Below are 18,717 nucleotides of genomic sequence, written 5' to 3' on the forward strand. Positions count from 1 at the left end.
AGAAGAACTCACGTTCTCCAGTTTCAGGCTTCCTGCATAATCTTCTTCTTCCTCCGAAGTCCAAACATCTGCAGAATCTCCGTCCAGAAGCCTGGTGAATACTCGGTGAAGGTCGCCTCATACGCATCAATGACCGGTCGGTCCCAGATCAGATCAGCTTCGTGCGCCTTGATGAACTTGGTGCGCTTGATGATCTTCCATCCGAAGAAAAGAACCGGAGCGGCAAGGACCATGGTATAATAAGTGAAGAAATCACCCACGGTGAACTTTCCTGGAAGGAAAGTAGAATAGCCGTAGCAGCATACGACACAAGTCATCCAAATCAGGCCAATCCAAGCGGAGTATGGCTGGAAGTAGCCATAGTATGGCAGAGTACGCCGGTCAACGCCTTGCGCACGGAGGGCACGATAGAAGAACAGATAGGTCACGCAAATGATAATGTAATCGATGACTTGGGCGGCGGTGATAATGTTGGTGAGCCAAGTGAGAACCTGGGCGGATCCACTGGAAACGTTCAGGAAGGCAAGGAAGGGGAATATAATGACAATGCAGAGGCAATAGATAGGCACACCGGCTTTCGTGCATCGGCGAAGGACTTTGGGTGCCTGGCCTTGTAGAGACAGGCCGTAGAGACTGCGGGTGCCGTAGTATGTGTAGGCATTTCCAGCGGAGAAGATACTGGTCACTAAGAGAGCATTCGTGATGTGGGGCAACACGGTAATGCCCAGATGGTTCATGGCGATGACATATGGAGATGCGGCAGCCGTTCCCGAGCCACCTGAAGACCCGCTGAGAATATCCAACAGTGTTGTGTCGTTGTATGGAATGACGATTCCCACGCATAAGGCACTGCCAATAAAGAAGAAGGCAAAGCGAACATAAGTCGTCTTGAATGCTGTCTTGAGGTAGCGTCGAGGCAGTTTCGTTTCTCCTGCCACCATCGACATGTATTCTGGACCGACGATGGTGAACGAGGCACTCCAAACAGCTCCTAGGAAGCCTTCGAAGCGACCCAAAGGACCTGTTGAGATATATTCGGCAAAGGAACCGGGGTTGTTCCAGTAGCGGAATCCGTAAGCATCGTGCTTAGGGTTGCCACCGACCATGGTAATAAATGTGAAGAGGAAGACAATGAGAATCAGCAGCACTTTTCCAGTTGCAAGCCAAAACTCAGCTTCACCATACCACTTGACCGTAAATGCGTTAAGGACACTAGTGATTCGCTACTATGTTAGCACATAATCTCTGAAACTAAGAAAGGTAGAGACTAAGAATCAGAGAAAGAAAGTGAGTTCGCACAAGTAGATGACGATACAGGCAGCTACCACTGCCTCGACGGGGATATCATCCCGCCAGAATGTCAAGACGAGGTTCAGTGCCGAGATCTCGAATGGAATGAGGAGTGCCTCGTAAATAAAGAAGTTCCAGCCGGCCCAGAAACCAAAGGCTTCATCGACCCAGTGGCCAGCCATGCGAATGAAAGCACCACTGACGGGCATATAGACAGCCATTTCGGCCATGGAGTTGTTGACCAGACCCATCATGCAGGAATAGATGGTGTATGCCAGGAACAAGCTGCCGGGACCACCCTTGACAAGACCGGACGTGATACTCACAAAGGTCGCTGTACCAATGGAGCCACCGATAGCGATCAATTGAATCTGACGGTTACCTAGGTGTCGTTTCAGCTGATCGGTGTTGTCAATGACAACGCCAGTGGTTTGTTGGTCATCTTGACACTCAGTGGCAGAGTCGCCACCTTTTTCCTCAAACATTGGTATTTGTTTCTCTGTGAAACTGGCCATAATAGAAAATCATGAATCCGATCGCTCAGGATGGATGTTAAGTGACTAAAGATCGCCGAAGATTCGCGGTGACATGGCCCTCTATTTAAATGGAATCCCGGTATCACAATTGCATATAAGTCTACGGTCTAACGCTTGAGCCTTACCTTCCAACCAGGATGGTTGGCTGGCGACAATCTAATCGCCACCCTATTCGTCTTGCTATCATGATAGCCTTCGGACTAAAACGCCATATCAACTTTAAGGCGGTACTCCACCAATCAAAGTCTCCACTTCCCCCGCAACTTTGTCAAAGCCTCGCGTGCAATCGATATGATAGCCCAATCTTCCTGGCGTTCTCGCTATTCCTGACTCGGGAAACCTGGCTGACCACGCTAAGGTTACGAGGGGCGGTGGCCAAGATAACGGATGAGATATGACCGGGAGGCCATCCGATGAGCCCTTAACCCATTCAGGGCATGTTTCCCTTTCTCAAAGATAATGACCCGTAGATTGTCGGTCCATGAGACGTTCACGAAGAGAAGTGAGATTGCTTGATATGAGGTTTTTTCCTCTCTCTTAATTTTGAAAGGCGATAACGAAAGTTGGAGTTAAATCGGCCGTAAGCCATGCTGATAATGGCCGTTTCCGCCGTCCTTGGGACTCCGGTACTCAGTCCCGACTCCCGCTCGGGCAATCCGTGGCGAAGACTAATAACATGTCGATGGAACGGGGACAGATTGAGTTTATCATATTGAGTTCATTTGAACCCCTCGGACAACTGTTGAAGAGAGGGGATTAGATATTTGATTCCATTGTGAATCATTCACGGCGTGGACGGCTGATAGTGTGGAGAGCCGACGACATTGTTGACCAGTATAGCCACCCCCTCAGGTACTTGCTATACCGGAATGGCTACTTGGGGTTAAAGCGTAAGCCACTGCGGGGAAATCCATCGGGTGAGGAGCCGGTTGAGCCGTTTCACAGGCTTATCAGCCAACCCCAAAGCCGATCACGGGAAGCCCACGGGAAGCCATCCGTGAACGTTGAGGTAATTAATGTGATCAGGGGACAGTTGGACTCCTTGCAAGCTAGCTGATTATAGGAGCCTTTGGTGGCTACATTACGGTGAGAATCATACTCGCAAATCTCGATTACATCATTGCTTGATCTCCCGCTCTAAGATACTAAAGCGTGTAGCCATTTACATACCCCTATTTCGATCTTAACGCCGTATTTCGTAGCTGCAATCCCTAAGTTTATTGCTAGTGGTCATTACATTTAGTGAGGCGTAAGGCCTAGTTTACTAGGAGCCACCTTTAGTACTTTGCACTTCACAGGTCACCTTCAAGTAGAACCGCAGGCCGCTCCACTCACAGTGACCAGTCGGCTGGAACGCGCGACACGGGCTATTTTGAGTGAAAGAGAATCGACGTAGATTATATAACTTTGACCCTACCCTAGTATCTGCGCCAATGTCCTTGGTAATATCTTCCCTTCGCCATCAATTATCGCAAAATCATCCTCATGGCTTTAATCGAAAACAAGCCTTCTTCAATTCTTCTTTTTTATCAAATCAAGTAGATGACTTGCCACAGATTCCATTCCCCTCAGATTCGGATGGAACATGGGACCGCGTTGGAACAACAACTGCATGCTGAACCCTTCTACCCAAGGCTCCTCGCTACCCAGAGCATGTGTTTGACTGATCGTATGCATTGGTACCCTCGTACACCATTCAGAGCGAGTCAAGGCGATTATTTCGTATGCTGATTGAAGTGCAGAAGCGGCATTGCGGTGATGATCGATTCTTTCCTGGCTCAACCCAACATCCACTTTGGGCTTGGTCGCCGGGCCGAAAACAGCGAGATATTCAACTAGGAATATACGGGCTTCAGGAAATCGCTCGTGTATCTCATCAACAACGGAACCCAGTCGGGTGACTAGCCCGTCTGGCGACAAGTTCGCTACTGATTCACTCTTGGAGGACCCAAAGGCCGAAGCGATCTTTCGGACGGCATGTATGAACAGGTTGATTGTTTTCCCCAGTAACGAATTATCCCAGGCGTCTTTAAAAATGCCACCGATATAACCCAAGTCGTTTCCACCGGCAGTTATAGTGATGATATTCACGTCGGATGGTATCTTTGAAATTTGTGGTGCGAATGTGGCTTTGGAGAATGGGGCAGATTGTGGCTCCGTGGTGATGTTGAGCAAAGTTGACCCCGATGCGGTCAAATCAGTGAGCTTGGCATTCAAAGAGGCTGCCAGGAGATGGGGATAATTCTTTGTAGATCGTCGGGCAGCACAAGGGTCTTCTTGGAGGTGTATTCCAGGACCAGCGGCAAATGAACTTCCCAGGCTGACGATATGAAGCTGGGCGGCTGCAGCCTCCGCGGTGGATAGTTGCCGGGAATCCATGGCCCGTATATTTAAAACATGATCATCTGTTCATTCGCGGCCAGTTTTTAGGGGGCGACATTCAGTTAAAAATCCAGTGCGATCAGGGGCGAAGAGTCGAGAGAAGGGTTAAATTAGCGGCTCTTCGCAATGTATGGCTTCATACCATATGTTTTGTATTAAAATAGTTGTGGGGTATGCGAGGAGGCTGAGAAACTGGAAGGACGGCCAGCAGCAAGAATGGTGGCCAATAGGCGTAACTTGGAGATAGCATAATGCATAAGCATGCATAGACTGGAGGATCGGATATCTTTAATTCCTAAGGTGATAATAGTGCAGATTTCCAGTCGTCACTGTAGTTACCACCTCCAACCAGTGGCGGTAGCGGGGGGTAGGAATCGCATGAGGTGTTATCATTTACTTCCAGTTGGAGTCAGCAACTGATCCTGCCCGGTTGTCTAGTGTTTTATCACTAGGTGACTAGTAGTCACTTCGGTGGGTTCGGCGACGTAACTGTTCTATGGAGGTGCGCGGGTGAAGTTTTTTAAGTCTGACTACCTTACGGGATTTCTCCTTTTTAACAGCCTTTTGATTATACTTTATCTAAATCAAAGTGATCACCAGATCATGTAGAATATGTCCCTTCTTTTAAAATTTATTCAAAAGGTAATCTGATGGCTTTAATGTGTCTTGTTTCTTCGGTGCGGCAATGATGTGATGTCGCGGGCTCATGAAGCATCGTCGTGAAGTACATAAGGAGCGAGAGGTCGTGAGTTCAACTCATGGAGATAGAGTTTCTTTTTTTGCGAGGTAAGAATTCATATATTACATTCGCTCAGTCCCAGATGAATACTTTTGACTATATACCGGAATCTCTGCGTTACCATTGGTGGAAAAGGTGGCACAGATGTGCCGCCACAAGCCCGACCCCGGAGTTTCTCCGACCTTTTTACTGTCTCAGTCGATCGTGAATATAGTTGCGTTGAGAGAGTTGATTTTCAGCCTATACAAAAGGTCTTCAACGGATTAAGTACAGCCAGCCAAAGATACATGTAAAAATGCACCAGCCAGACATTCACATCCAAATCGGCTCGTCCTATCCCGATGGACCGAAGACCGAAGAGCTCCCCCGAAGCCGGGAAATGCCCGCGGGGGAGCGACTTACATAAACCGAGAGACACGAAGAACCCCCACGCATCCCCGCACTAATTCAAACCCGATGGGAAAAAAAGGGTCGTGAGATGATCTTCCTCTCCTTCATCTTCGTCTATCATTAAATATACCTATCATTATTAACCCTCGCTCTATCATCATGAAGCTCCTCTACCCTACCTCCGTGAAACTCGACGTCCAGAGTCTGGAGGGATTCTCCGTCTCTCTCCACCCCTATGATGTCAAGTCCTCCATCCCAGAGGAACACGTCGACGCCGACATTCTGGTCACTTGGGCCAACAGCGCAGACAACCTCAAGGATGCCGCACAGCGTCTGAAGAACCTGAAATGGATCCAGTCTCTTGCCGCCGGTCCCAACGATGTCCTATCCGCTGGCTTCGACGCTTCCACAACCATCATCACCACCGGTGTCGGTCTACATGACTACCCCGTCGCAGAGCACACTCTCGGCCTGTTGCTCAACGGAGCACGACACTTTTACGAAATGCGCGACTATCAACTGCAGTCCAAGTGGCCCGGCCATTTGGGCGGCTCGTTCCCGCGTTCTGATTTCACCACTTTGCGCGGTTCTCGCGTGCTCATCTGGGGCTTTGGAAGTATTGCGAAGACCCTCACTCCCTACTTGACAGCCCTCGGAGCCAACGTTCGAGGAATTGCCCGGAGTCAGGGCGTGCGGAATGGCGTTGAAGTCTACGCCGAGGACAAGCTTCCCGAGCTTCTCCCCGAGACGGACGCTCTTGTTATGATCTTGCCTGGCTCCGATTCAACGGTCGACGTCCTGAATGCCGAGAGATTGAAGCTGCTTCCTAAGCATGCTTGGGTTGTCAACGTGGGTCGTGGCGTTTCGGTCGATGAAGATGCTCTCGCGGATGCCCTGGAGAAGGGTGAGATTGCCGGAGCAGCATTGGATGTTTTCAAGGAAGAGCCTCTCCCCGAATCTAGCAGACTTTATAAGACGCCGAACCTTATCCTCTCCCCTCACGCTGCTGGTGGCAGACCTCAGGGTTGTGAGGGGTTGATTGCGGATAATCTACGACGGTTCTTGGCTGGACAGCAGCTGAAGAATGTGATTTAGGAGATTGGGTAATCTAGATAAAGAAAGAATAGAATAGATCGGTTCCCCATAAACTAGAACTTTGCTCAAGCCGAGCTTTACAGAATTTTGATGTTACTATCATGTTGAGGTATATTCATGGATTTATGGGTGATCGAATAATCGACCTTACGATCCATACTATCCATGGAGATGATTGGAGGATCTGAATTGAGAACGAGTGACTAGTCCTGAAGGTAAAGACAACAACAAGGCTGAAGAGGGAGCGAACAATCCTAGCGAAGCTGCGATCAACAAAGTAAACCCAAATTCAGCCAGAAAAAGAGCGACAATTGTCAGCGAAAACGTGAATGCCCTCTGCTACTTCAGAAACGACCCTCTGTTGCAGAAACCAGTCTGTTAATCTTTAGCATTGGATACCTTATCCTGGTTTACTGGCCTGAACGAGTTGTTCAAGAGGCAGCTGGCCGCTCAACCCAATACTTGACTGTCCTTAGCGCGGCGCCGGCTGCTCATTCCTGTTACCGCCATAGTTTGGCTGAGAAGCCCCGGTCCCCGGTCGTTCGTTCCAGTTACCACCATAGTTGGGCACCATGTTCGGCTGTTGGGCCCAACCTTGACTGCCCTGACTGCCTTGACCAGGCCGCTCATTCCAATTGCCACCATATGTCGGCCCGGTGGCAGGCTGCTGAGTCCAGCCTTGTCCACCCTGGTTTCCAGTACCATACTGTGGGCGCTCTTGCCATGGGCCTGGGTTGGAATCAATAATTGGCTGCTGGTTCCCTCCAGGAATGTTGCCCTGACCTTGAAGATTGCCCGGATTTCCTTGGAGAACTGGATCCTGCCGTTCCTGGGATTGAGATCCATCGCACACAACTCCCAGCGGAGTACGTCGGCATCCCTTTCCGTATGATTCAGTGGGACAGTACTCGAACTCCATGCACTCTCCAGTAATGATGGCACAATGCTTGCCATTGAATCTCTGGTTTGAGGGACACTCGGGCGTCTTGGTAGAGATACAATCCTGGGTGGCCTTGTCGAAGACAGATCCGGGGGGACACTGAGGAGTCTGGTAGGCGGAGCACTTCTTTCCATCGAACTTGAATCCTTGAGGGCATTGTGGCTCATGGACCGAAGAGCAGCGTTCTCCATCCAGATAGGTACCTTCTGGACAGATTGGTTTGCCATGAACACACGCCTTTCCATTGAAAACAAGATCACCGCAGTCAGGGACTGCAACGGAAACACATTGACCGTCCTTGAGGGTGAATCCGGGCTCACAGTGTACCTCGTCAATACGGATGCACCGGCCACTCTTCCAAACAAAGTTCTGCGCGCACTGTGGGGACTCGACGCTCTCACAACGTCCGTTGGTATATTTCTGCCCTATAGCGCAGACAGGCAGACCGTAGACACAGTAGCCATTCTGGAGGTGGGTGTTGGGGGGACATTGAGGGGGTGTTGGAGTCAGGCATGATCCATCCTCACCGAGGATAGTACCTTGACGGCATTGGGGGGTGGAGTTTGACACGCATCGCGCACCATCAAAGGTGGAACCGTCAGGACAGGAGGGCGGCGTTCCAGTAATACAATCATCACCCTTGTGGATGCCATTCTCACAGGATGCATGACCGCTGACAACGCAGCGCTTACCGTCCCACTTTGCGGACTGGTCGCAGGATGGCGAGACAAAGCTAACACACTTGTTGCCTTCGAGCTTGGTTTGATCAGGGCAAGATGGAGGTTGTTGGATGATACAGTCGGAACCAAGCAATACCAACCCTTGAGGGCACTGTGGCTTCGAAGTAATAATGCAGTGACCACCATCGAAACGAGAGCCTTGAGGGCATGACGGTGGCTCTTGCCAGACACAACGAGAACTGTCAAGCTTGTATCCCTGCGGGCACTCTGGCGGAGGGTTAGAGTGTTTCTCACAGCGTTCGTTGATCGGTTCGCTCCCATCGGGGCATTTGCCCTGGACCGGCTTAGTAGAGCACACGCTCCCATCCCAGGTCATGCCAAGGGGACAACAGCGAGCAGTACCGTGAGCCTTGTCGATGGAAGCAGTCGTACCAGGCTGGCAAGCCAGCTGGCCAGTGTAAACGCACTTTTTGTCATCCAACTCTGTTCCAGCAGGGCACTGTGGGGGCTGGTTGATAGTGCAAAGTTGGATCTTGGAATTGAAGACGGCCCCATCACCACAGAAGGGCTTGTTATTGGAGACACACTGCCCATTCTGGACGACGGTGTTCTCAGGACAACCCGGCACCGACTCGGATATGCAACGGGAGGATGCGACATCGAGAGAGGTCCCCTTGGGGCAGCTTGGAGGCTGACTGTCGACGCAAACGCCCCCCTCGAGTCGGGCTCCATCCTGGCATTTGGGACCTTGGATAGAGGCACAGCTGGTGCCAGTGAAGTGCTCGCCATCGGGACACACGGGCGGCTTCAGGGACACGCAGACGTTTCCCTGCAGTAGATAACCAGGACCACATTCTGCTGAACCTTCGACTACACAGTGGTTGTACTTAAGAATCGTGTTACCACTACAAGCAGGAGGCTTGACGGTGACGCAGAATCCATCCTTGAACTCGTATTCGGCATCACAGAATGGCTTTGTCTTGAAGACGCAAGTCTCGCCATCCTGGGTACTACCATTGGGACAAATCGGGGTACTGAGAACACAAGCCTGACCATCAAACTCCGTTCCTTGTGGGCAACATTTGACGTGGCCAGAAGCTGGGTCGGTAGTGGGAATAATATCGTCAAGGGTGTACCTTCGGTAGTTACTTGGAGCCGGAGTGGTTTGGGCTGCAGAAAGGCAAATCGCAAATGAAAATGCGAGCGCCGCAGTGATTCTTGCCATGATGGCAGAAGAACTTAAAATGAGAATGCCCTGATCAAAGAGACAACTTTCTAGACTAGAAAGGCGTATTTATAGCGAAGATTTTGGTACAAACTCTTTGCTGTAAATCTCCAGATGGAGCATCAGCTGTCCTCCAGCCCATTCTCGAAGGAAGACTTTGCCTCCCATGCCAGTAATGGATATAGAAAAAGAAAAAGAAATTCACTTCCAGTGCAACCACCAGAGCAAGGAGCAAAAAGGATCATAGTTAGTTTTTCGAAATGGTAGCTCATTCTTGGTCGCAGTCGATGCAGTAAGTATGCACCTCGTAAACGAGCATCATTTCAGCCATCCCATCACAAGGTGGACGGGTATACCCGTGCCGTACCTTAAAGCCCCTTGCGGGGTTCTGCAACAGTCATGGCTTAGCGTTCGGTCGATCTCGGGGTGGGACTCGAAGGCTTAGATAGGTCAATTCTAAACGATGGTGGGCCAAGAGGGTCGTTTGTGTAACGCTGCAGAAGCTGGGGCCCCAGGCAAATTGAACCTTTGCTTTTTTTTGTGACAGCAAACGCGCAGTGGAACCTAGTTCTTCTTCAGGAATCCCCTAAACTCTCTTTAATGCACAGTATTGCAGGAAGCTCAGCTCCTCAACGGGCACTGAGGGGGCAGACTAATCTTCGGAGGGGCTAGCTAACTTCATCTTTGTTTACAATGATAATTGACAAGTAAAGGTAAGCGGATTGATCGATTTCTTCTTTCGTTAATCATTCCATAAATTAACCAATGAGAGGTATTAATCAGAGGTGTTAAAAGTGGTGTCAAAAGGAAATGTAGTAGTAATAGTTTAATGTAAGAAGGATCTTTATAAATTGAATAGAGAACTACTTAAAATAGTATAAAATGGATCATTAATTTCTTAATTTCTACCCTGTCTATCCCAAACAATGTCCTTCGACAGGATCATGCCCAGGATTGGTTCCATTGCAGTGGGAGCAAGATGACACAATAAGCACTTATCATTCGGTTTCGATGCTGGATGCTAAGTCCGAGTGACTGATCAATACGAGGAAAATGCGGTTGAGATGTAAAGTAGATCTTATTTTAGGTTCTCAGGGACATCTATGTAGATCCTAGTCTTGGGCAAGCATGTTATGCAAGACAGCCAGCCTCCAAATTGCCCTCGTAAATGGTCCTACTCCGCGTCCACCTAACATTACGTGCGCTATTTATGCCAATATCAAGCATGACAGAATTGTGACAGAACTTTATTACGTATGTCACATCTGGTCTTCTGGCTTGTTGGTTATGTGCACCTAAGCATGTGCCGTGGCGATTTCCAGCATGATATCCCCAACGGTATCCCAAGCTGCCCACCATGTTATGTCTTTCTGAAACGGTTCAACTTCGTAAGATGCTCAAGTTTGTACTTAATCTGTATGATTTTTCAATCTCCTTTATACAATGATAATCGTTGTACGTCAAGACTTTTCCTAGTAGAATGCTACAAAATTTGTCCAGTCAGTATCGAATGGGAGCTATGCATTCTTAGGTGCGTGGATGTACGAGCTAGGTCAAGATGTATTCTAGAGCAAGGTGAGACAAATGGTGGCTTGCTGAAACCTACAGTCCTGGAAACTGCATGATTCCCTGCCTTGAGATAGAATCCTTTTGCCTGAGAAGCGAACCGGGACGATATTGTGCTCACATGGGCCCCGTGATGAATATTGGTCGTACAGAAGCAGTATCTTCACAGCAAAAATGCATGAGCTTGCTTCAAATTCGGCAAGGAGAGGCATACCGTGACAACACGGCGCCTCGAGGGGGGGAATTGTGATGAATCCTGATGGTACAGAAGCAATATCCTCACCTCAAAGGCAATTAACGTACTTCAAACTTCCAAGGAAAGCAGAAGATCTCCAGTGACACGGCATAAAGCGCTTCAATGGCTTCAATAGCTTGCATTTTTGTGGCGAGCTGAGCCATGTAGCTTGGTGCAGCTGTGACTTCACGTTATGCAATGAGAAACTTGGACTTGATCACATCGGTCTCACCGAGGACGATGATGGCCATTGATCAGAAGCATCTGGCTGAACAGAATGTTATAAATACCTCGTCAATGACCCTCGAATGTCCATCATCACAGACATCTCATCCTCAATCATCATCCACTACTCCAAGCAAGCTCAAGCTTCTTTTTTCAAATCTACACTGTACGATTCCGTCCAAGTCCAAACTATCCAGTACTTCATTCTCTAATTATCCAACAGCTATCACAATGAAGTTCTCCATCGCCGCTATTGCCACCCTGGCCGCTGCTGCCTCTGCCCAGTACAGCGGGGCTCAGCAGTACCAGCAACAGCCCCAGCAGTACCAGCAGCAGCCCCAGCAGTACCAGCAGCAGCCATGGCAATACTCTCAGCAGCAGAACAAGTACTCCCCTGCTGAAGCTCAGGCCTGGCACTCGTGCATCGACCGGTTGCTCGATCAGTTCAACACCGGCAACACGGGCAGCTCGGTTTCTTGCTCCACTTTCAAGTGCCTCGACGATAATGCTGCTACGTACGGCCGAGGTGGAGTCCTTGCTGGTCTTGGACAAGTTGTTTCCTTGGCCTGCAACTTTGGTGGAATCATCCCTGTAAGAAATCCCTCCCCCATTGCCTCTAAGGGAGGTCTTTCGCTTAACTGAGTGTGATGGAAACTGACGTGCCTCAGCACTTCCTCTAAATGAGTCTAGCACTCTGCATCGGACCATATTTTGCAGTGGCTAGTATGAGATTCGTTCTTATATCGAAACTTTCGTACATATCGGCAGCCTTGGCTCAGGTTTTTTTGTAGCTACTTCTGTGGCTATTTTTCCCTGGGTCTTTATGTGAATGCAGAGGCTGCCACGGGAAATTGTGATTTAACATAAATAACATAACATTTTACGATCAATCTATTACCATCCAACAATACGCAGAATGTAGCAACTCCTTTATAAACTAGATTAAACAGTAGTGAACAATTTTAGAATCGAGGACTCTAAGTTGATAGCTCATGCTTCGACAGCTCCCATGTCCTGTCTCGAAGCTGCTTCGAATTTGCAATGTTGTTAAATACAACAGCTTCAATGCATGCTCGCATTACGTTTCTGGGAATAGAACCCTTGAATCTCTCATCAACTTACTGAAGATGAGTTGCAAGTAAATGATCAGTATTATGTGCATAAGCATACCCCTCTGTTACTGAATAGTAGGCCACTTCATAACCGGGAAGCGTGCAGGATCTGTGTGAGGGAGCCCTTTTCCAGGCAAAATTGATCTTGACCGCAGGTCGAAAGATCTACTAATGATACTTGCAAGCGCGGTGCCCCTTACCTAGAACCTAAGACGGTATCTGGCTACGTTGGACTATGGTTGCTACGTAGTGAGACTAAAACTCGAATAAAGAAAGGCAGAAATCATAATAATCATGATGAAACGAGGTCATCAGGGCATGACAATCAGGGTATCAAGATATGTCGAACATGGGGGTAAGAAATAAAACAAATAAAAATACTCAACAGAACCCCTTGTCCATGCCTTTGTGTCGTGTAATCATACAGAAGGATAGGTGCCTCGTCACCCATCCTTCAAAACAATGCTGGAGCACGATCTATGTGTCGTGCTTAATTGGCCTTTTCCTTGGCCTTCTCCTCCGACTTCTCCTCCACCTTTACCACCGCCTTCCCCGCGGCCCCGGTGGTGGCCTTCGCCTTCGCCTTGGCCTTGGCCTCAGCCTTAGCCTCAGCCTCAAGCTTCTCCAAGAGGCTCTTGGAGGGGTTGAGGTTGTTGGCGAGTCTCGCGTTCGCCTGCTGTTTTGGCAGCTGGCGCTGGAGCTTGTGGCGAGCAACCATCACCGGAGCCGAGGAGTTGGAGATGAGGTAATTTGAGAAGGAGCCGAGCAACACTCTGTAATTGGTTAGTTCCGGTAATATCCAAGTATCTAGATCAGAGAGACTCACCCCTTCAAGGCACTTTGGCCGCGAGCACCCACGATTGCGAGGGTCGGTTCCAGCTCGTCGATCTAGAAAGAAGTGTTAGCTCGCAGCTATATAAGTTCAAGGTGAGGTATTCGGTCTTTACTTACGGCCTCAGTGATCATCAGCTTCGGACTCTTGCAGTGGATGACTTCCACGGCAATGCGGACTTGCAAGCCCGTCTTTCGAAGGAGCCCGATGCACATATCCGAGATCTTTTCGACTGCTCGGACTCGTTCTGCCTCCGCAGCTGGAGAGGCACGCGCATCAACAGAGCCAGCCTTGCTGGCAACACCGGAGCTCAACCGGCCCAAGAGGTTGAGAGTGCCGGCACGGGAGACCTCCTTGGTCTGACTGCCAACGACGGCCATGGTGTCTTGCATGGCCTTGGCACCTTCACCGACCTGGACGGCGGAGGCGGCAGCATCCTCATGCATGGCGTAGATCGCATACATGGTGTCGCCGTCGCGCAACAGACCGCCGATCGTCCACTCCAGGGCGTACTCAGACTCTTTGCTGAGATCGGTGGCAACGAGGTACTTGCGTTGGCGGCGTCGACCCTCGTCGGCTTCCTTCTGGATCTCGTCAAACTCACCACGGACGATCGTGCGGATGGAGCGGTTGGGCACGCGGTTGTCGATCGTGGACACGTAGATGCTGAGTCCCTGGGCACGGTTGATAGCGGCCTCTTCTTCTTCGTCATCTGATCCGCATGGAGTACCAGCTGCAGATCGGGCGCGTGGAGTGGGGATCTCGTAGTTGGTCTGAGGACGAATGACTGTCTTCAGAACCGACTTTCGCGGCTTCTTGTCCATGCCGGGGATGTTGTGCTTGGGGGCCGATGGCTCTAAAATATTGTATCAGTATACGGCAGAATGCGGGGTGGTAGAGAGTGATGGGCACTTACGTTGCTCGGTGATATTGAGGTTGGCGTCCTTTGGCTTGTTGAAGTCGCTGGCGGTGATGCTGGTGATGTCGTCACGCTTCTTGTCCTTGCGGCCTCGACCGACGGTCACGAAGGTCACTCCGGGAATAGGCTCGTCGTCTCCAGAACCCTCATAGTCGTCGTCATCTTCATCGTCGCTTTCATCATCGTCGTCATCGCTGCTGCTTTCGATGAGGTTGTTGTCACGATCGAAGACGTCCTTCGCGAGGCGCTCTCCAGACTCGCCATGTTCAGCTGGCTTCACGTAGGTAGGCATACTACCAGAGGGTTTAACCAGGGCCTCGTCGGATTTATTGTGAGTGCTCTCCATCTTGAGTGAGTTTCCTGTGTTGGAGGTGGTGGGGGTGATGGGTTGAGATTCAGGTTGAAAGGAACGGTTGGTGGGGGAAACAGAACGACTAAGCCGTGCGTCGGATGAGGGAGAATGCAAGTCCAACGAGGAACTCCGGCGACTTGAAACCTCCCGACTTGACGATCCCCGACTGGACTCTCGCCCACGACTCAAACTTCGAGGAAACAACCGCCCCTCCAAACCCGACATCACAGCGGCCATTGCCTTTCGTCCTGCAGTTTTCTTTTTCGACCCCGTCTTCTCCGACGAAACTGTTGAGATATCTGACTTGGCATCATCATCATCAATTCCAGGTCCCTGAGCAGCGGGAGCTTGACGGTCGTCTGGCGTAGGCTGATCGAATGATCTACGCCGAACATCCTCAGTATTAGCCTGTTCTCTCTCTGGAGAATTTGCTGCAGACATGGCAGACGATACAATCCGTAACGGCGACGGAACGAATGGCTCAACAGGGCTTCGAGCTCCACGTCTCGACCGCGAGCCAGATCGGCGAAGACGATGGCCACTTTCAACCGGCGGGGGCACGAGTATGTCCTGAACCGCACGGGGCAAGCTTAGGAACCCCCACGGTCGGGAAGGTAGGGTCAAGGACTCCGACGAAGGCTGATGATCCTGGGTTTGAACGTATTCCTCGTGTTCAGTCTCGGCAGCCGGAGAAGTCTGGTGATCCTGGAATTGAAAGTATTCCTCGTGTTCAGTCTCAGCAGCTGGGGAAGGCTGATTATCCTGGAGTTGAACGTATTCGACGTGTTCAGTCTCAGTATCAGCGTCTGGAGAAGAGGAAGATGTGGGGGAGACTCGGCTGTCAGCTTGGTACGACATCTCGTGCGGTTCCGCCTGCGGCGGGCTTGACCTGTGGGGAGCTCGGTACGCCAGTCAGCCAACGAGAAGCCTCCGTGGCAGAGGAATGTGGAGACTGATCGCCCGGCTTATGAACGATAAGGTCTTTGCACCCAAGGGGTGAACCCTGATCAGCTGCGCTAGGTCAGCCAAGCGAAGGATTCCAGAACACTCAGTGGCTGCAGCTCGCGGCTGGCATGCACAGGCACAGAATACTGGGGACAACGCGGGGAGCCGTGAAGAATGAGAAGATTGACTGGAATGAGACGGCACTGTCGTCGGAAACGCTTTGAAAGGATGTCAAGAAGCGATTGAGGATGGGGACAACGCCTGGAAGGGTGTGGCAAAGCGATTGATGATGGCCAACACGTCTGGAAGAATATGGAGAAGCGATTGAGGTTGGGGGAAACGTTTGAATGGGGGTGTCAAGAAGAAAAGCAGTTCAAGAAGGCGCCTTATGAAGTGAAGCTACCCCGTCTCAACGGGACCCAACGACCAGGCAACGACAAAGCGGATCACCAGTTCTTTTCGCGGCCCCGGATAACAGGCCGTACACTTGCCTAATCCATTGCGACGGTTGATCGGATTCAATGGCTCCTATTCCATCGAGGGTATGACTTTGAAGCACCGGAATATACGCATTTCATTGCGACTATCCTAGCGGGCTCTATATAGGCCATTGGCACGACCACAGACGAAAATGTGCGCCAAAAAGACTCGAACCAAGCTGAATGCAATTCCAAACAAAACACCAGAAAACAGAAAATGGAATATCTCCATGGATTGGTTGGAGAAATGCATTCAATTGAGGACTATGGAGTTTGACCCGATCCCATACTAAGCACCAGATTCATCGGGACGAGAAGAAAGCGAATTACATTCACGAATACAGACTGTGGAATGAAATCAGAAATATACGAAGACTAACAAAAAGTACGGAGTTTCTCCTACGACACTACCAAGCACCAGGTACTCAAGAAGCAAAAAGGGAATCAGATTGTGGATCAGACCAGACTAAATGCAAGCTCAAACAGACTCCCCAGCACCCAAATACCATCAAAACAAAAGAAAAACGCTCAAAAAAACGTCATACAAATCATGGTGGGAAAGTGCAGTACAGTGGAATCAGTTACGGCTTAGCAGATTTCTTGGCCTTGGGCTTCGCATCCTTGGACTTCTTGCGGGCACCAACAGCAGCGAACGCCTCCTCCGATGGTTCATCAACAGGAGCACGCTTCTTGCCCTTAGGTTGACCATACTTCTCCTCCAGCTGAGCAAGGAAGCCCTGTCCACGTTGTTGCTGACGCTTGGTGATAAGTGCAAGCAGATCATCATCACCGCCTCCGCTCGTAGCTTTGGATGCCTTGGCCGCCGCGGCAACCTTTTTCTTCTTGTTATTCTCAACCTCCTTGGAGAGTTTCTCGGCTTCCTTAGCCTCCTTCTGGGCACGCTTCACTCGGCGTTGGCGCTTGCTCTCGGACATTTCGGTGTACTTTGTGTACTTCTCCACCTCGCCGTCGGTAATGGCCTGGTCGATGATGGCCCGGAAGCGCTCATCATCATCCAGCACGTTTGACAGCATCACAGAGTCATAGATACCATCCATGTCACCTTCGTGCTGCTCATAGGCTTCAAGCAAATCCTTCTTCTCCTCGTCGGAGCCCTGGTATTTCTTTTGGAAATCAGACACGGCGCGGGTATCGAGCATTGCGGAAAGCTGCTCGCGGTAGAAATCCAACCAGTCAAAGTCGCCATCTTCGCCCAGGACCTCGTCGGTGCTGCCGGTGCGATCATAAATCTTTCGGCGCCGTTCGTCGGAGAGGACACCGTAGGCGAGGGCGATTTGCTGGAATTTCTTATGAGCTTCTTCGCGGACATCTTCGCTGACCTTGTCTATACTATAGTAATTAGCTGGTGTCTATACATATTTTGTCAGAGCATTCAGAGATAATGGTTTACCAGGATGGTGCTTTAGAGCATTTTTCTTGTAAGCAGTCTTGATTGCCTCCGGAGTTGCGTTGGACTCGACGCCCAGAATCTTGTAAAGATCTTCCTTGACTGACGGCGGCTGCTCGTCGACGTCTTTTGTCTTTGCGCCTTTCGCCATTGAGAATCTGTGCTTAAATGGGAATAAATTGGGTGATATTGACTGGTTGGAAAAATAAAGTAGCACTTTAGCAGGTGAGCGGCGCGGGTTAAGTTTACGCGAATCCGACGCGCCGGACCCATTCCGTCATCGTTCTGCTGGAGCTCCCCGCTTTCCGTTTGGGAGCTGTAAGCATCCCACTTTTGAATCTCAGCCCAACTGTATCTCCATACGACGATCTTCTATACTTCTCTATACCTTTCGAAAAGGTCATTGCCTCAAAGGACCTACAATTGTCGACCAATCTACGCCACACCCTTCTCTACTACCACCGCAGTCCAACGAACTAAACCCCCCACTACCACAATGACGAACCCAACCCCTCACGCAACCTACATGCAAAAATGCATCTCCCTGGCCGAACAATCCCCACCACGTCCAACAAACTTCCGCGTCGGAGCAATCCTTCTCTCCCGTAAAGACGACGACCCAACCGGGTCGCAGGACCAAATCCTCTCCACGGGGTACACAATGGAACTCGCCGGCAACACCCACGCCGAACAATGCTGCTTCGCCAACTTCGCCGCCGTCCACAACGTCCCCGAAGACCAAGTCGCCTCGGTGTTACCCGCCGAACCAGGCCGAAAGCTCATCATGTACGTTACGATGGAGCCCTGCGGGAAGCGATTGTCGGGAAATGCGCCGTGCGTGCAGCGCATTACGCGGACGCGCGAGGGCGGGCGGGCTGGTATCCATAAGGTGTTTTTTGGGGTGAAGGAGCCTGGGACGTTTGTCGGGGAGTCGGAGGGGTGTAAGATGTTGACGGCGGCGGGGATTGAATGGGAGCATGTGGGTGGGTTTGAGAGGGAGATTTTGACGGTTGCTACTGCTGGCCATGAGGATGGTGAGGCGGAGGTTAGGGCTGCGTTGGGGGAAGGACAGAAAGAGACGAATGTAGATGACATTAGCCCTGAGGAGAAGAGGAGACAGGAGCAGATTGCGCGGAATCCGAAGAAGAGGATGATGGAAGGGGAGACGCCGTTATATTAGATAGAGGACCCTAGGAATAAATGAGATCATTGCTCCTTGGCAGCAATACAATCGGTTTCTTCAGAAGAAACTACTCTGTAGACTATATTTCCCCGCCAGTCATCGTATTCAAGGGTCAGCATGTAATCAATCATAAAGTACTCCAGGATGGTAGAGTGACAGCGCTAATGAAGTCAGACGCGTCGGA

The 18,717-nt window shown here is 50.4% G+C and overlaps 8 protein-coding genes across 8 annotated transcripts; 3 read left to right on the plus strand and 5 right to left on the minus strand.

Annotated features, from left to right (window-relative positions):
- Nucleotides 1-23: 23 nt before the first annotated feature.
- On the minus strand, nucleotides 24-1,805 carry N7496_002941 (uncharacterized protein; the record flags this gene model as incomplete). The annotated part of the gene is made up of 2 exons (XM_056695872.1): nucleotides 24-1,212; nucleotides 1,300-1,805. The coding sequence occupies 2 exons, from the start codon at nucleotides 1,803-1,805 to the stop codon at nucleotides 24-26; spliced, it is 1,695 nt and encodes a 564-aa protein (XP_056558084.1).
- A 1,533-nt stretch (nucleotides 1,806-3,338) lies between these two features.
- N7496_002942 (SGNH/GDSL hydrolase family protein) lies at nucleotides 3,339-4,205 on the minus strand (the record flags this gene model as incomplete). The annotated part of the gene is made up of 1 exon (XM_056695873.1): nucleotides 3,339-4,205. One exon carries the CDS (start codon nucleotides 4,203-4,205, stop codon nucleotides 3,339-3,341), a length of 867 nt encoding a protein of 288 aa, XP_056558085.1.
- Nucleotides 4,206-5,496: 1,291 nt separating this feature from the next.
- On the plus strand, nucleotides 5,497-6,432 carry N7496_002943 (phosphoglycerate dehydrogenase; the record flags this gene model as incomplete). Its single annotated transcript, XM_056695874.1, has 1 exon — nucleotides 5,497-6,432. The coding sequence occupies one exon, from the start codon at nucleotides 5,497-5,499 to the stop codon at nucleotides 6,430-6,432; it is 936 nt and encodes a 311-aa protein (XP_056558086.1).
- A 472-nt stretch (nucleotides 6,433-6,904) lies between these two features.
- Nucleotides 6,905-9,277, minus strand: N7496_002944 (cell wall cysteine-rich protein; the record flags this gene model as incomplete). The annotated part of the gene is made up of 1 exon (XM_056695875.1): nucleotides 6,905-9,277. The coding sequence occupies one exon, from the start codon at nucleotides 9,275-9,277 to the stop codon at nucleotides 6,905-6,907; it is 2,373 nt and encodes a 790-aa protein (XP_056558087.1).
- Nucleotides 9,278-11,534: 2,257 nt separating this feature from the next.
- Nucleotides 11,535-11,945, plus strand: N7496_002945 (uncharacterized protein; the record flags this gene model as incomplete). The annotated part of the gene is made up of 1 exon (XM_056695876.1): nucleotides 11,535-11,945. The coding sequence occupies one exon, from the start codon at nucleotides 11,535-11,537 to the stop codon at nucleotides 11,943-11,945; it is 411 nt and encodes a 136-aa protein (XP_056558088.1).
- Nucleotides 11,946-12,905: 960 nt separating this feature from the next.
- On the minus strand, nucleotides 12,906-15,376 carry N7496_002946 (universal stress protein family domain protein; the record flags this gene model as incomplete). The annotated part of the gene is made up of 4 exons (XM_056695877.1): nucleotides 12,906-13,188; nucleotides 13,242-13,303; nucleotides 13,367-14,103; nucleotides 14,164-15,376. The coding sequence occupies 4 exons, from the start codon at nucleotides 15,374-15,376 to the stop codon at nucleotides 12,906-12,908; spliced, it is 2,295 nt and encodes a 764-aa protein (XP_056558089.1).
- A 1,147-nt stretch (nucleotides 15,377-16,523) lies between these two features.
- On the minus strand, nucleotides 16,524-17,501 carry N7496_002947 (DnaJ domain protein; the record flags this gene model as incomplete). Its single annotated transcript, XM_056695878.1, has 2 exons — nucleotides 16,524-17,287; nucleotides 17,354-17,501. 2 exons carry the CDS (start codon nucleotides 17,499-17,501, stop codon nucleotides 16,524-16,526), a joined length of 912 nt encoding a protein of 303 aa, XP_056558090.1.
- A 345-nt stretch (nucleotides 17,502-17,846) lies between these two features.
- Nucleotides 17,847-18,530, plus strand: N7496_002948 (putative DRAP deaminase; the record flags this gene model as incomplete). Its single annotated transcript, XM_056695879.1, has 1 exon — nucleotides 17,847-18,530. One exon carries the CDS (start codon nucleotides 17,847-17,849, stop codon nucleotides 18,528-18,530), a length of 684 nt encoding a protein of 227 aa, XP_056558091.1.
- Between the last annotated feature and the right edge of the window lie 187 nt (nucleotides 18,531-18,717).

This window comes from Penicillium cataractarum (genome assembly GCF_028827025.1).
Source record: "Penicillium cataractarum strain IBT 29864 chromosome Unknown utg000002l, whole genome shotgun sequence".
Classification (NCBI taxonomy): Eukaryota; Fungi; Ascomycota; class Eurotiomycetes; order Eurotiales; family Aspergillaceae; genus Penicillium; species Penicillium cataractarum.